At 34.9% G+C, this 14,642-nt stretch overlaps 2 protein-coding genes across 3 annotated transcripts; one reads left to right on the top strand and one right to left on the bottom strand.

Moving 5' to 3' along the window:
• The first annotated feature begins 271 nt into the window (after positions 1-271).
• On the top strand, positions 272-6,505 carry LOC131024227 (uncharacterized). Its single transcript, XM_057953737.1, has 13 exons — positions 272-625; positions 1,197-1,383; positions 1,572-1,644; positions 2,108-2,255; positions 2,552-2,661; positions 2,932-3,072; positions 3,194-3,323; positions 3,409-3,552; positions 4,012-4,160; positions 4,432-4,506; positions 4,613-4,751; positions 4,917-5,186; positions 6,272-6,505. Exons 1-13 carry the CDS (start codon positions 341-343, stop codon positions 6,425-6,427), a joined length of 2,007 nt encoding a protein of 668 aa, XP_057809720.1. The 5' UTR covers positions 272-340; the 3' UTR covers positions 6,428-6,505.
• On the bottom strand, positions 6,092-14,363 carry LOC131024228 (aldehyde dehydrogenase 22A1-like). 2 transcript variants are annotated; one of them, XM_057953738.1, is made up of 15 exons: positions 13,970-14,288; positions 13,823-13,866; positions 13,149-13,241; positions 12,624-12,751; positions 12,023-12,145; positions 11,537-11,690; positions 10,898-11,001; positions 10,743-10,821; positions 10,505-10,600; positions 10,251-10,388; positions 9,877-10,092; positions 9,597-9,788; positions 9,155-9,298; positions 8,920-9,085; positions 6,092-6,333 (listed from the first exon to the last, which is right to left on the bottom strand). In XM_057953738.1, exons 1-14 carry the CDS (start codon positions 14,079-14,081, stop codon positions 8,933-8,935), a joined length of 1,776 nt encoding a protein of 591 aa, XP_057809721.1. In that variant the 5' UTR covers positions 14,082-14,288; the 3' UTR covers positions 6,092-6,333; positions 8,920-8,932. The 2 variants fall into 2 exon arrangements, with proteins under 2 accessions (XP_057809721.1, XP_057809722.1); XM_057953739.1 differs by lacking the exon at positions 6,092-6,333 and having other exon boundaries at positions 8,761-9,085; positions 13,970-14,363.
• Positions 14,364-14,642: the final 279 nt, after the last annotated feature.

Raw genomic sequence — 14,642 nt, 5'->3', positions numbered from 1 at the left:
AGACTCGCCACCTCAGCTATACGGGAGTCCACATCAGCATTAAGTTGACCAGAAAATTTAATGGGCCGGACATTGCAACAAATTGAAATGTGGTTGAAATTTTTGCAACAAAAAAAAAATTGTGAAAAAATCAGATTTTAATATAAAGTGTGGTATTTTCATGCATTTTGCCCTTTTTATTTCAAAGAAGCATGGGGTTTTGTTGTGTTTCAACTTTCAAATGAGGTTGCAATATAAATAAGTGAAGATCTCCCGCGCTAAAAGAGGACCTATAAAATTCAGAAAACCCGCCATTTCAACTAGGGCTCCGAGCTTCTTTCTCTTGCTCTCTTTAGGTCTGATGAAAATGAGCTCTCCGAATGACGAGGTGATGGACCACTTCACGAGGGAGAACGAGCCCACTATGATGGATATCGAGCGATCGGATGCTATCGAAGAAGACGATCCGTTTCTTAAATTCATCGACTACGCTAAATCGATTTTGTACGAGATTGCTGGTCAATCAGAGGAGGATGACCCCATGCGGTGTCCGAGCTGGAGCTGGATCGCGACTCGGATTCTCAGAACCTGCGTCGCGTATTCGAGCGGCGTGACGCCTGCTATTCTCCTCTCCGAGCTTTCTCTGGTATAAGTGTTTTACCAGTTTTGGTGAAAATTGCATTGAATTTTGATCACGATTGTTTGATATTTAGAAGTGTTTATTTGATTAGTTTCCCGTATAGGAACGTAGGTTCTAATTGTGAAAAAGTGAAGAGATCGGAATGTATTGTTGTATGGGTAACGAGTTAATTGATGTTTGAATGTTGGAATATCTTTATTACTGATTATGTGAGTTATCGTGGAGCTGTAGAGTGGTCTATTGTTTTGATTGTCTGCTACTCTTATTTCTATGGTGATTGCGCCTATGCTTGTATATATTTTTCACCGGAAATGGTAATGCTGCTATGTTAAATGTAGTCATCTCCTAAATCATGAACTTAATAATGATAATCTTGTATATATTTTGCTTCTTTGGAGTTTCTGTTCTGACTATTCATTTAAAGGAGTCTTATTAGGTCTAGTAATTATGCTGCAGCGATTCATCTTCTATAATTTCTTGGATTATTGTCATGATTCAGTAAGTTGAATAATGTCTCATGTATAAATCAAAATACGTATTCACATAATCTGTCTTGTATTTGGCTGAGTGTGTCCAGGCCTGGAATGAGCAAAACAAAAGTGGAGCTCCGAAAAAACAGTCTGATATTATTGCCAAGTTGAAGAAGAAGCACAAGAGAGGGAAGCTAGCGAACACCATTACAATTGATTCAATATATGAGAAAAAATTCTTACAGTTGAGCAGTGTGATTGAAGCAATTATAGTTGATGCTTTTGTTCTCCCAGGTATGTTGCATGTCTCATTTTGTTCTATATTAGTATGGGACAAACAACATGTTTGTGCCTATATCCAGTCTGCATTTGTTGTTTGGTTCCCCTGAGAAATACATTGAATCACAAACTTAGTTCAATATACTACACTAGATTGTTGTGTGGAGTTAACTGGTTTGCCATTTCCATGATCAACTTTGCAGGAACAGATATTTGCATGCTGACTTTGGGTGATATCTGGAGCTCCAACACTATAGATCTCTATCTTCATGGGAGGTAAAAAGATAAGAGAGTTAAGCTGATTCTTTTTTTCTTTTTTCTTTTTTTCTTCCAATTATGCTAGCAATTTTAATAGATAATGAACTATTGAACTCAACATAGCAGTTTTCTGTATATTGCTTTGCTGATATTTGTTACTCTAGTTAATGCACAAGTCCCTTGGCAAGTGATGTATTTTATTTAATTTTTACGGTAGGACATATAATTATTGTTTCTTGCAATAATGTATCCTCTTAACTCTTAATGGGTTTGCTTCTTAGGCTTCTTGGTTAGTTGTATTGCTTATCGATTCCCCTTCAGAAGTAATTTATGCCGGCCAAAAATCTTTAGTAGGAAATGAGTAAAAATGAATAAAGTGAAAATATGTGGAAGAATGTCACCAGACACTAAGCAAATACATGTTACTTTTATGCGTTAAATGTTGTCTATGCGAATGATCTCACTTTGTATTCAAAGGCAGGTTCTATAATATTGCTGATCCGAGAACTGGTCTTCTGAAGAAAGGCAGGGAAGTTCTCTTGACTGGGTGCTATCTTCGGATTTCCGCAGGGAGTTCAGGATGCCCACGCCTTTTGCCAACTGAATATTTTGTTGTACTGTTGGATGAGGTAGGTTTGGACTCCAGTTTTCCTCTATTATCAAAATCAATCTTGACTAATCCTACTATGTTTGTTGATATCTTTCAATGCATCTCTCTGAGATTATGAAAACAAATTTAATTCTCGTTTTGATACTTGAAAAAGTTTATTGGATATAGGAAACAAATAAAAATACTGGAATATCTATCCATGGCTATGAAGAATCTAAAACTATCCTCTCTGCTACAGTGGTTTAGTCAAAATTTATAGTCTCATGTTCTTCTTCTCTACAAGAATTGCCATCAGCACCTAGTTCCTTGATACAGGATGAAGATTATGATGCCATGCTTCTTGGAGCACAATTTTGTGCTGATTCGTTTTCTTCAATTTCTCTTGATGAAGTAAATGAAGGAGCCTCGCTTTCACTGTATGCAAGGTAATATAGTAGTAGGCTAGTACAATTGGGTCTTTGTGTATTCTGAAGATCCTTTGGAACTTCCAAACTAGTTTCTTTGTCTCAAGTTTTTGACTGTGCTATAGTAAAGTATTTGAACATTTATCAGTATAAAACATGCGGCCAATAATGGACCTGACACTTGATTTGTCACAGTTAATGAGCATTTCCTAGTTTCTAATGAAATTGCAGAGTTTGCAGTATATGTTTATTAATATGATATGTAAGCCTCATGTTTTAAATTTTGGACAGAATTGAACATATAGGACCACTGGAAGTCCTGGGTAAATATGGCAGTTTACAGAGGAAACAAATTACTCTTGTTGATAATGATGGTGTGAGATTAAATTTTTCTCTCTGGGGAGAGCAGGTACTCATTGCCAATCTGTTCAGGTATATCATAAATTGATCCCCCTTGCTAGTAGTCACTTCATAATTAGTTATCTCTCTTTGATATTATTTTACGCCCTTTTGTTCATTTTAACACAAGCTAGTTTCCTCGTACTCCATGCAGCATTGGAAGTATGCTTGCGTTGGATAAGCCATTCATTAATAGTTCCCTTGAAACAAGCAATGAACTTTGCCTGGAATATGGTAGTGCGACTCAGCTATATTTGGTGCCTATTATTTCGCACAAAGAACAAGTACGAAATGAAAAATCCATACATCCCCGTTCTCTTCAAACTGCTTTCTTCGAGCAATAGGTGACTGGATTTTTGTGTTTATCAGGTCTCCGTAGCACTAACACAGAACCATTTTCAAGGATCAAGACTGCTGAAATCCTCAAATTTGAGCGAGGGACCATTAGTTTCTCAAGTGACGTTACCTTGTGATTCTCACGGTTCCATCGACTTCAACAATTACCCCTTTCGAGTAAGGCTCCTCTCCATCTGATATGAAGACCAGTTGACAATCATAGATCGCTCCGATTTTTGAAAAATGCGTCATTTATGATCAGGTCTTAGCTTTTGAGTCTCTGATTTTGAACCAATCGCATTTGGATTTTATTTCCATTTCATCAAAAATTTACTATCTCTGCATAAGATAAAAATCATAATTATCTATGAAAAGAATGCTTTTTGAGCTGTTGGATGACTAATTAAATTGATTATTGCATATCCCCTCAAAAAAAAAAATGGTTAATGCATAATACTGCTTCAAGTTCAACAAGATCAACTTCATACCTCTTATACTCGAAAGATGCTTTTAAGTCTGCAATCCTTTCATATGATAGGCGGTTTAGGTGGATAATTTTTCTGCATAAATAGTATGCACTATGCTCCGTTACTATTCTAATGTTTTGTTAACCTCTCAATTCTTGAAGTTTTGCAGTCATATGTTGTTGATCTACGAGATAAAATGATGGGGATTAGCATATACGGTATTGTTACAGACATAAGAGCATCTAAAGGCATTTTCTCTCTGAGGATTGAAGATGCTACTGGAGCAATATGGGCAAAGCTACACTTTGTAAAATCTTGGTAAGTAAAGGTATATAAAGTTATGTCTCAATACTACAAGGATAATGCTGGATTGTTGGGAAATGATCCAATTACATTGACATGAATTTTTAAAATTCAGCATCGGTTTCAGAAATTTTTGGATCGAAAATATAGTACTTGTGAATCTCAAGTACTTAACCTATAAGATATAGTGATTAACTGATTATGGATCTTAATTGTTTCAAGTAACTTATATAAATAGCGAATAGGTAGACTTTCTCACCTAATTTATACTTTAATTATCTTTTAGGTCACTTGGGAAACTAGGGAAAGGCCACACAGTCTACATATCTGGTTTAAGCTCTTCACTTACTCCGCGAAAAAGGTGACCATCCACGAACTTTGTTCAAACTTTCTGCTTACCATTTCCCTTTTTCTTTTCAATTTGTTTAAACATTTATTAATCATATCATGATTTATAATCATTGCAGTCTTGAATTATCATGGTATGAGAATAGTGGTGGATCATCATTCTTTAACTTGAGCTGCTTGCTAGCTTTCCTCAACACGCCAACTCTTCACAGATTATTGTCCCTCTCTGATCTATCCATCCATACAAGGGGTGTGCAAGTGCGTTTCCTTTTTCATTTCGCATCTCATCCAATATCTTCCTAGCATTTTTTATTTGTTTTGATTACTACATTTTACTTTTATCTTCTTGGAGCCGCTATTTTAACTTGATTTGTGCATGTTAACAACCCAATAGCATTCGCCTGAATTTGCATAATATTTCAGGTATGTCGAGTGTGGCTAGATCAGATCGAACATTGCCACGTGGATACGAGATTTATGCACACAATTTGTGGTCATCTTGTTGAGAAAGCACCTAATGTAGAGGTTGAATGCAAATTCTGTGGCAGAGGTTGCGACGGCGAAGTGGAATGTACGTTCCGTCTGGAAGTTACTATTGCGGATGAGACGGGAAAGGTCTTCGCTTCGTGTGTAGGCCAAACTGCTGCCGAGCTACTGCAGATTTCACCCGATGAGTTCGCTCAGTTGCCCGAGGTAACAAAATATATACATATACAAGTCTTGAGTAAATTTTCATTTAAGGGCATGTTTTTTTTTTTGTTGTAAATTTATTATGAAAAAATGAGAGATAATAAAATTTCTCTCTTTAAATTAGTCGATTTTTACTAATTGAAATTTCATCATTTTTCATCATTTTTTTCATTCTAAGGAGTGATAATAATATTATAACACAAAAAATAAAGTGAAAAAGAAGAATGAGTGAATTTTTTTGTAGAAAATGAGGAGAAAATGAATGAAGTTTAAAACATTCATTTTATTGTTTATTTTCTCATAATAAATTTATATAAAAAAAGTATACACCCTAATAATTTTTTTAAGGAACTAACTAAATAGTAAGTGTGAGTCAGTGACTCATAAAAATTATGTTTAGGGTGTGCGTGTATTAGTGTAATAGTATAACAGTTAATACTTAAGGTCAAAGGTCTCGAATTTGAGTGTCTTATGATGTTGTCTTTAAAATTTTTGTTTATCAGATCAAAAGTAAAAATAAATAAAATTAAATAAAAATAAAATAAAAGGAGAGGATGTTATAGGCATATAAAAAAATTGTAAGAATATACACTTTTAAAATGATACTTCCTCGATTTTATTTGACTTGGCTTGTATTTTTTTTAGGTCGATCACATATTGACCTATTTTCTTTTTGAGTATTACTCTTTACACTACCTTAAATATGAGTCTACACACTTTTTCACTATAATTTTAATATCTTGCTCTCCTAAATAACTATCATAAAAAAAAAAAGTCAAATTGGATGAGACCGATGGAATAATAGACTAGGATTGTATTAGACCGGATAATGTAATGCCCACTCTCCCAAAATTAAGATCCTCTCTTTTTCATAAGAAATTTAAAAACATGTAATTGTAAAAGTAAAATAGACACTGAATTTTTTGTTGCGCTTTCATTTATTCGCTTGAAATGTCTAATACATTTGACTGAGAAAGTTATTTTATGGGATCAGAAGCTTTTAGAGAGTAAATTTACCATCTAAATTCTTAATTATAGTAATATATCTCCATTTGTGATTATGATTCGCCATCGAATCATTTATACAGGAGGAACAAATCATGTATCCGTCGTCACTCGAACAGGAAAAGTTCGTCATAGCAATCGTCAACTGCAGGAGGAAAGAACGCTGTCAAGGATTCATGGCGCAAGATCAAAGCACGGCTGATTGGGAAGTTACTCGCGCAATCAAGTGTTGCGAGTAAATCGATCAATGTTTCTCTATATGTATGCAAACGAGTTGGCAACGAACGAAAACTTTTTGATGATATAATAAGGCATAATTAATATTTTTTGCTAAAAATTGAAGTTTTAAAATCACACCTTCTGTCTGCCAAAAATGTGCTATGATTTAATGGACATGAATTTTAATAAATTGTACTCCCCCGTCCACAATATATTTGCTACATTTTGAATGATACGAGTTTTAATAAAATATGAGGAAAATTGTTAGTGAAGTGAAGGTCCCACTTTAAATATGAGTGAACATGAGTGGACCTTACTACTCCTTCCGTCCCACTGTAAGTGAGACTTTTTTTTGGGGCACGGGAATTAAGAAAGGTGTATTTTGTGTGTAAGTGAAAAAGTGAAAAGGTGTTTAAAGGGAAAAACTTTTACCTAAAAAGGAAAGAGTCTCACTTACAATGGAACGTCCAAAATTTAAAGAGTCAGATACAGTGGGATAGAGGGAGTATTATAAATAGAAGCGGTAAATTTTTTGTGGTCGGACCAAAAAGAAAATTGTAGCAAATTTATTGTGGACAGAGGGAGTATATAAACTAGAAAAGGAGTTCACTAAAATTATTTTATTACATAATTTTTAGAGATATTTTTCGTAAAACACATGATTTTCAATAAATTTTTATTTTTCTCATGATCTTTTGTTTTTGAAAACAAAATACATCACCTTTTGATTTTTCGAACTTTCCCATGATGACTCTTTCTGATGAAATTAAAGGTGAGATGTAATAATAGTTCCAACATATTGTCACAGTGATCACAAATAAAACGATGTCGTATAGGCTTTAAATGAAATAATTTTGTTTCCTACGAATTTAAAATCCATCTCTTACTATGAAATAACCTAAGTCAAAATTCCTCTTTTGTGTTTGCAAATTCGTTGCTGAATTTTGGGCGCCATTCGGAAATTTGAGGATGAGTTTGCATTGCTGCCTATGGATATGTTTATCTTGATTTAGAGCCCTAAATTGGTGGAAATGACTAATGAATCCTCTAATTTTTTTATTTGAAGATGCTCAAATATAATTTCATCAGAAAACGATGTCGTTTCATAGAATTGAAAACAACATTTTAGTTCGCCGACAATTATGCCACTTTGAAAATTCAAGCGTCCAACTCAGTTTCTATCTGGAGTAAGTATTTGATATTCGTGGGAAATTTTTTTTATTATGTATTTAAAAAAAAATTAAAGCCATGAAAAAAAATCAGAATATTGAAAATTCATACTCCCTCCTCCACGATATCGTTTCCACTTCCACTTATAATTGTAGGGTACACATAACACTTTATTCTCTTACCCTTATATTTTCATTAAAAAATACCTTTATTTTGGAACCCAAACTCCACTCACTACAATATCTTCTATCATTTACTTCTATCCACCACTTTTCTTAAAACTCGCGCTGTTCACAACGTGGAAACAATATCGCGGACGGAGATAGTATATTTTACGAGAAATATCCATAATTTTTAAATAGTTTGTTAGATAAATTATTTGGGTAATTTGAATATGAATTAGCTGAAAATATAAGAATATGCTTATAAAATTAAAACACTACATTTGTTGTAAATTGATCAAAATGGTAAAAAAAAGCTTCACTTTTTGCTGATAGATGAGCATATTACTTCCTCCGTCCCGCGAAACTTGATCACTTTTTTTTAGCACAAATTTTAAGGAGCTAGTATTTAGTGTGTTAAGTGTGATAGGTGAAAAAATGAAAAGATGAATAAAGGAAAAAAAATACCATATAAAAAATTTGATCAAGTTACATGAGACAATCAAGCTTTGCGGAACGGAGGGGGTATAATTATTATTGTGGAATAAGTAATCCTTATAATTAACTATTAAGGAAGCACTTATTTTTGAAATTAGATAGATAAAAATAATATTTAAATCACTTTGAGATATATGAAAGCACTTAAATAATTTTTATCATTTGAATTAATTTTGCTTGATTTGTATTTCACTGAATTAAAACTTTGAGATATTTCAAAGCTTTTGACAATTTTTATTATTTGAGTTAATTTTACTTAATTTGTATTCCACTAAAATGTGAGATTAGAGACATCTTAATAATGAGGATAAAACTCAATCATAAATTTTATCAATTATGAAAAGTAAACATCTACTACTAAAATTTAAATGCTAACTATTAATTAGATATAATCAATCCTAAATTCCTGATTATAATTATTATCAATCCTAATTAATAATTGTAAAGTTAAATTAAAATACAAGAAATTGAAATTTTAAGAAAGAAAACAAAAAAACTAACGATGAGAGACTGAAAAATAGCAATAGAGGAAATACGAGATGCATTCTCCTAAAGGAAAGTTATTAGAAGAGGCAGCATTTTTTATGAGTGCCAGAATATACAGACTAAAAATTAGTCACAAGCAGCAAAACTGAGTCATGTTAAGAAGAGCAAGTGGTTCACGGCGAAGATTTAAGACAAACCTCTGGAGTGAGTTCAGTCCGTTCTTTTATTGCTCTTGGAAGCGTTGGGTTCAGAAAGGGTTTTCAGCACATCCACCAATGCCCGTAGACGATCCCACACATTCAAACCATACAGTGCTTCCACCAGCGATTCTTGAAACTCAAACCCATTCTCCGAGATGGGGTACTGACAAACAAGTTAAAATAAGACCACCATAATAAATATATCAACTAAAATCTGGTTTTCAATCTTAACCTGAATAGGCTTTGGTATCTTGGTTTTCACAAGCGGCCACCACCTGTCCTCCACTACGGACTTAACAAGACAGCAAGCGCGCAGCCCTTCTATACCAGCGAATCTTCCGAACCCACTGTCTTTTACACCACCAAATGGAAGGGACTGTGGCACACCAAACCACATCAAAAATTGCACTTTGAACCACTGTGGCACAAACTATAAGGGGGTGTGTACTTTGAAGGATAGATTAGATTGACAATACACATGATTGAGTATATATTTGAACGATTACACGATTGAACAAGCTCAAAAGTGTTCAATCCATCTGTGGGTTAGGCTATGTTATAATCTATCTATACTATCATTCAAAAGAAACACCCCAGAATACAAAAATGCAGATGAGGGTTCAGATTAGTATGTCCTTATTTATAATGCAGTCACCTATAGATTATAGTGTTACCTGACACATGTATGATGACGCAAAGTCATTAATCGCTGCAACTCCACAGTGTATTTGAGAAGCTATTGCTTTTGCTCGCCGCTGGCTGCCCGAAAATACAGCACAACCAAGTCCATACTTCGAGTCATTAGCAAGTTTGACTACCTCTTCATCAGTGCTGAATTTCATGATTGGCATAATAGGTCCAAAAGCCTGCGTGTGAATTACAATTTTTAAAATACATCAACACACCTTTTAATTCAGAAAAGTCCAATGACTAACTATTATGAAATTATAGTACCTCTTCTTGCATCAGTTTCATTGTGTGGTTGACATTTACAATCACAGTAGGAGGGAAGTATTGATCAACAGCCCCTTCACCGATATTCCCAACACATCCTCGACCAACAATCTCAGCTCCTTTCTCGAGGGCATCGTTCACCAGAATCTGAAGCTTTTCAGAATGCTCTTGCATGCATATGGCTCCCATGTCATATTTTCCAACAAGTGGAGGGCCCTGCAAAGAAGATTCTCCATCAGACATACAAGTCGAACTAATAAACAATCAATGGAGAAGTACTTCTCCTCGATGGTAATCACACTTATGTTTGTGGTGAAGTGGTAATTGATTTTGATATCACAGACAATCATGACTGAAGGGAATGTAGGACTTACAGCAGTAATAGATTTTACAATTCTGACAACTTCAGCAACAAATGATGCATAAATGTCTTTGTGAACATAAAACCTCTCAGCCCCAGCACAGTTCTGGCCGCTTGATTGTAGAGCGCCCCTTACGGCAATTTGAACAACCTAAAAAAGTTATAGCTCATTAAATTCTTGCATACTGCAGGTTCAGGTGCAAGATGTTTAATTTATTGTGAATGCTAAATGCTTAAATCTAGAGCAAAATAATTGCTCGTTCATACATGTGGCACGTCAACATCCTCGCAAACAATAAATGCATCTTTTCCGCCAAGCTCAAGGGTAACTGGTATCAGTGTGTCTGCAGCATTTCTCATTATCTGCAGTATCAACAAAGATGATGATGGTGATGATGGTGATAGGGAAATTTATAAGTTATTGTAAATAACTTTATACATATCTGGCTAAGAGAATAGATGTAGTTTTGTTACATATTAAGGATTTTTTTCACGAGATACCAACCATTTTACCAACACCTGGTGATCCAACAAATATCATTTTGTCAACTGAAGAAACTAAAGCTTCTCCTGTCTCTGCAAACCTGGCAGGAAATTGGAATCCACATTAAATTAACCAAGAACAAGCTTGTTCTAGGATACTAAGTTACAGAAGCATACCCTGTAATAACTTCAACCAAATTTTCTGGAGCTCCAACAGCAGCGAGGGCAGCTTGGATTATACGCAAATAAAAACATCCTGACCAGCTTGCATGTTCTGAAACCTACAGCATAAAACCCTCATCCTCAAGAGAAAGTCTTTGATAAGGAAGTTTTGTAGCGTTAATACAGTAATCAGTTGTGTCCCCTTATAGGAGGAAGTAAATTTTTGTGCAGGCAAGTAATAAAGCACTAGATCGAAGTTTTGACATCAGTCCTTCAGGTCCTAGGTTGACTCACTCTGATAATATTAAACCTTCCATTTAATTATACAGACAAAAACTATGAAGAAACCCATGAAGCAGAGGAATGATAACTAAAATCCACAATTACAGGCGAAAGTCTTTGATTATAATTAAAGTTTCTGTACATCTGGGGAGTTGGAGCCTACTCTGATTATGTGAAAAAATATTCTACAAGTAATGGAAGAGCTTGAGACTAGCAAACAAAAGTAGTAGAATCTAGATAAAATCAGTTAGTGCTTTCAAAGGAAGTTTCTAAACCATGAACGAGGAAGTAATAGATGCACAAGCACTTCAAAAGCTTGGAATATGCGACAGAAATACACATACTCGAAAATCAAACAAAAAGAGAAAATACCTTAATCACAATGCTGTTTCCTGAGAATACCGCTGCAAGCATTGGATTAAATATGTTGTGAAATGGATAGTTCCATGAAACAATGGCCCCGATAACACCAAGGGGATGAAATTCCACCTTGGCTGTCTTGTGAAGCATTGATCTTCCACATGACCTGCATTTATTAGGTAAAAATGGAATATAAATGGATGATCTTAAGCTCCTGAATACCAGTAAGATAATGAAAACTCTAAGAGCCTTAGAGCCATAGGACCTTAGTTTTAAACTAACATTAGATCTGAATTGGATGGTCAGAACATATGAATATAGTTGAACAATCATGCGAGCATAAAAAGATTGTAGAAGTAACAGTGTCAAGCAAGATCAAGTGATCACCATCAAGCCCTAATATGAGACAATTCAAGTTTAATACTTCGCCAGAGAAGCAAGAGTTTGATACATTAATTATTACCCAGAAAAGCAAGAAAAACAGGAAAAGTAATGTACCTATATTCAGGTTTTAGCCATTTTTCACCCTCTGCTAGAAGCCAAGTGATTTTCTCACATGTAGTCATAATTTCTCCTAGAGAAGCATCAATCATGGTCTTTCCAGTATCGCGTGAAGAAACTCTATTTGAAGTGTCACACAAGTAAGTAATAAAGTCCATAGAATAGAGAAACAGGAAACAATGAAAAGGAGTAAAGATAAAAGCAGAACTGTGGTTCGCCTGAGATAATGCTGAAATCAGAAAGAGCAAATAGATTCCAAGCAGTCAGAGCTATTCAATTTTCTTAGTGAAGTTCACAGAATAGACTTCACCAACAAATTCACAGCCCACATCATATCCTCGATGAAACAAGTTTATAATGTACAACTTCTTTAAAATAGAAAAAAAATTCCTTATATTCTCACTTATGCACTGATGAATTTGTTTTGAAAAGGATATTTCTCACTTCAAGCCTAACTGACTTCTCACATTAGAACCTTACAATTCGAATTATCCAATCAACATTTTAGATGTAGTCATCCTAACAAATTCCTATTAACATTGCAAAGCTCTAACTTCCATCAGTATCAGTTTAAAAAAGGCTGGAAAAGAGCCCTTACTCGCATATAAGTGCCTGGTGATCAATAATATACTTCAGAAGTATCCTCAGAAACTGGCGCCTTTTCTTGAAGCTACTTTTCGCCCATGCCTTTTGAGCCTTCCTAGCTTGTGCTACACGCTCCTTCACCTAAGCACATTTCTTCACTAGGTCAATTTGAGCGAAACATTTATTATGCTGCAATGTGCTCGCAAGTTTTTATACATCTAACGAAGAATACAAACAAGATAATCCAGCAAAGGCAATAATTTCACAATACAAAAGCTCAAAGTTTTCCAGTAAATATCACTAGGTTGGAACTTGGAAGGCTAATCTCAATTAAAAAAAAATTGTCTGTGTATGTATGAGCCTGTTAATGACTCAAGTCAAAGTCGATCAGTAAAATCCACACATTCTTTTAGCAATTAGCAGTTTATATTCTAGTAGAAGGGCCAAAAACTCAACAGTTCACATTTTTCAATATGAATTGAAGTGTCTAAATTAAACATTGAAGTCAATGGAGTCAACACTATCCAGCCAAAACAACCTCATCAGTCTTCAATGCAGGATAATAGCCAAGATATTTCATTGTTGCAGGCTCATAGCATTGGACTTTATCTGTCTGTCTTCTTGAGGGAATCTGCAACAGGTTGACAGCTTACATGAGAATTGATGTTTGAGTGTATAGCATGGCAGCAGTCAGAATCACTCAAATTCAACAACACACAATAAATATTTCGAACATTATGAAGGCCCAGTGGCACAACCTAATGTAGTGTAGAACCAAAACACAAGTGCGCGTAGTAGAAATTCAGTAAATACAGTTCCTCTGTTGTTCATTCGTAATTCAGAAGAAATTTTGAGAAATGATAAACAATTGTCTAGCTGGAATATATATTTGCCTATAAATAATTCTGAGACTTCAATACATGGAGTCTGTCTGGTACTGCCTCAAATGATATTTACATGATATTAATTCGATTTTTCTGAACCGCCAGAATATTCTCTGATCATAAAGATCAGTAAATACAATTTTCTGGTTTCAAATTCAGAAACTAATCTGATTTTCTTTTCCACAAAAAACCTTAGAAAATATCGAATCTCTTGACAGTAAAATCAATCACTAAAAGAAGTGGACAGCAACATATTAATGGAAAATACAAATAACTAATAAACTATTGTGGTGCGGACAGGGGGGGGGGGGGGGGGGGGGGAACTTACATAGATGAAGCTGTTTTCCTTGGTCTGACTCCCATCGTCCAGCACTGCCACGTCAAAACCGTGCATAAGGGATTAGCTCCGCGCACAACACAGCACTACGAGTAAAAAACACCAAAATCAAAGATAAAATCAAGCACGAACACTCACCATCGGAGGCGTCGACGTCGATCGAAGGCACATTTGGCGGAATGAGCATGAGCAGGAACTTGCAGATCGCGAAGGCAAAGGCGATAACCACCAGCGGCCACCAAAACGCCATCGTTTCAGCTCGCCGATCGATTCGGATTCGAAGAAAGCGTCGGATTAAACCTAGATAAAAAGGCGATATGCGAATTCCACGATGCAACTGGAATCCGATTCAAATGGAGCGCATTTATCGAACAGAAGCGAAGAAAGGGAAACAGTTGCTTGAGCTCAGTGTGTTTAGTGCTCACTCTTCAGGTTGCACAGTAATCATATTTATAGTAAGCGTAGTACATAACTTCTGTCCATTTCGGATTGCCATCCACAGTAACCGTGCATCATGTAGTAATATTTTTACACCTAATTTTGAGGAAATAAATAAGATAAATAATCTGTTAATAAGAAAGAAAAAGAGATTTTTTTTAATTGAAAGAGGTTTTTAATATATAATGCCTCAATTTTAGCACTTAAGCTAGGTCTCATTGACAAAAAAAAAAAACTTTTTTAAATTACCCATTTTTGTGAATGTATGTACCAAATAGGGTGCAACCAGACTTTTGGTTTGACTTTCGATTTAGGGGGATTACAAAAAAAATTAAAATAAAATTAGGGCAAATGATTTTTAATACCCACTTTT

The sequence above is a fragment of the Salvia miltiorrhiza genome, chromosome 5 (assembly GCF_028751815.1).
Source record: "Salvia miltiorrhiza cultivar Shanhuang (shh) chromosome 5, IMPLAD_Smil_shh, whole genome shotgun sequence".
In the NCBI taxonomy this organism is placed as follows: Eukaryota; Viridiplantae; Streptophyta; class Magnoliopsida; order Lamiales; family Lamiaceae; genus Salvia; species Salvia miltiorrhiza.
Note: the sequence above shows the minus strand (reverse complement) of the source record. Positions and strands in the feature narration are given on the sequence as shown.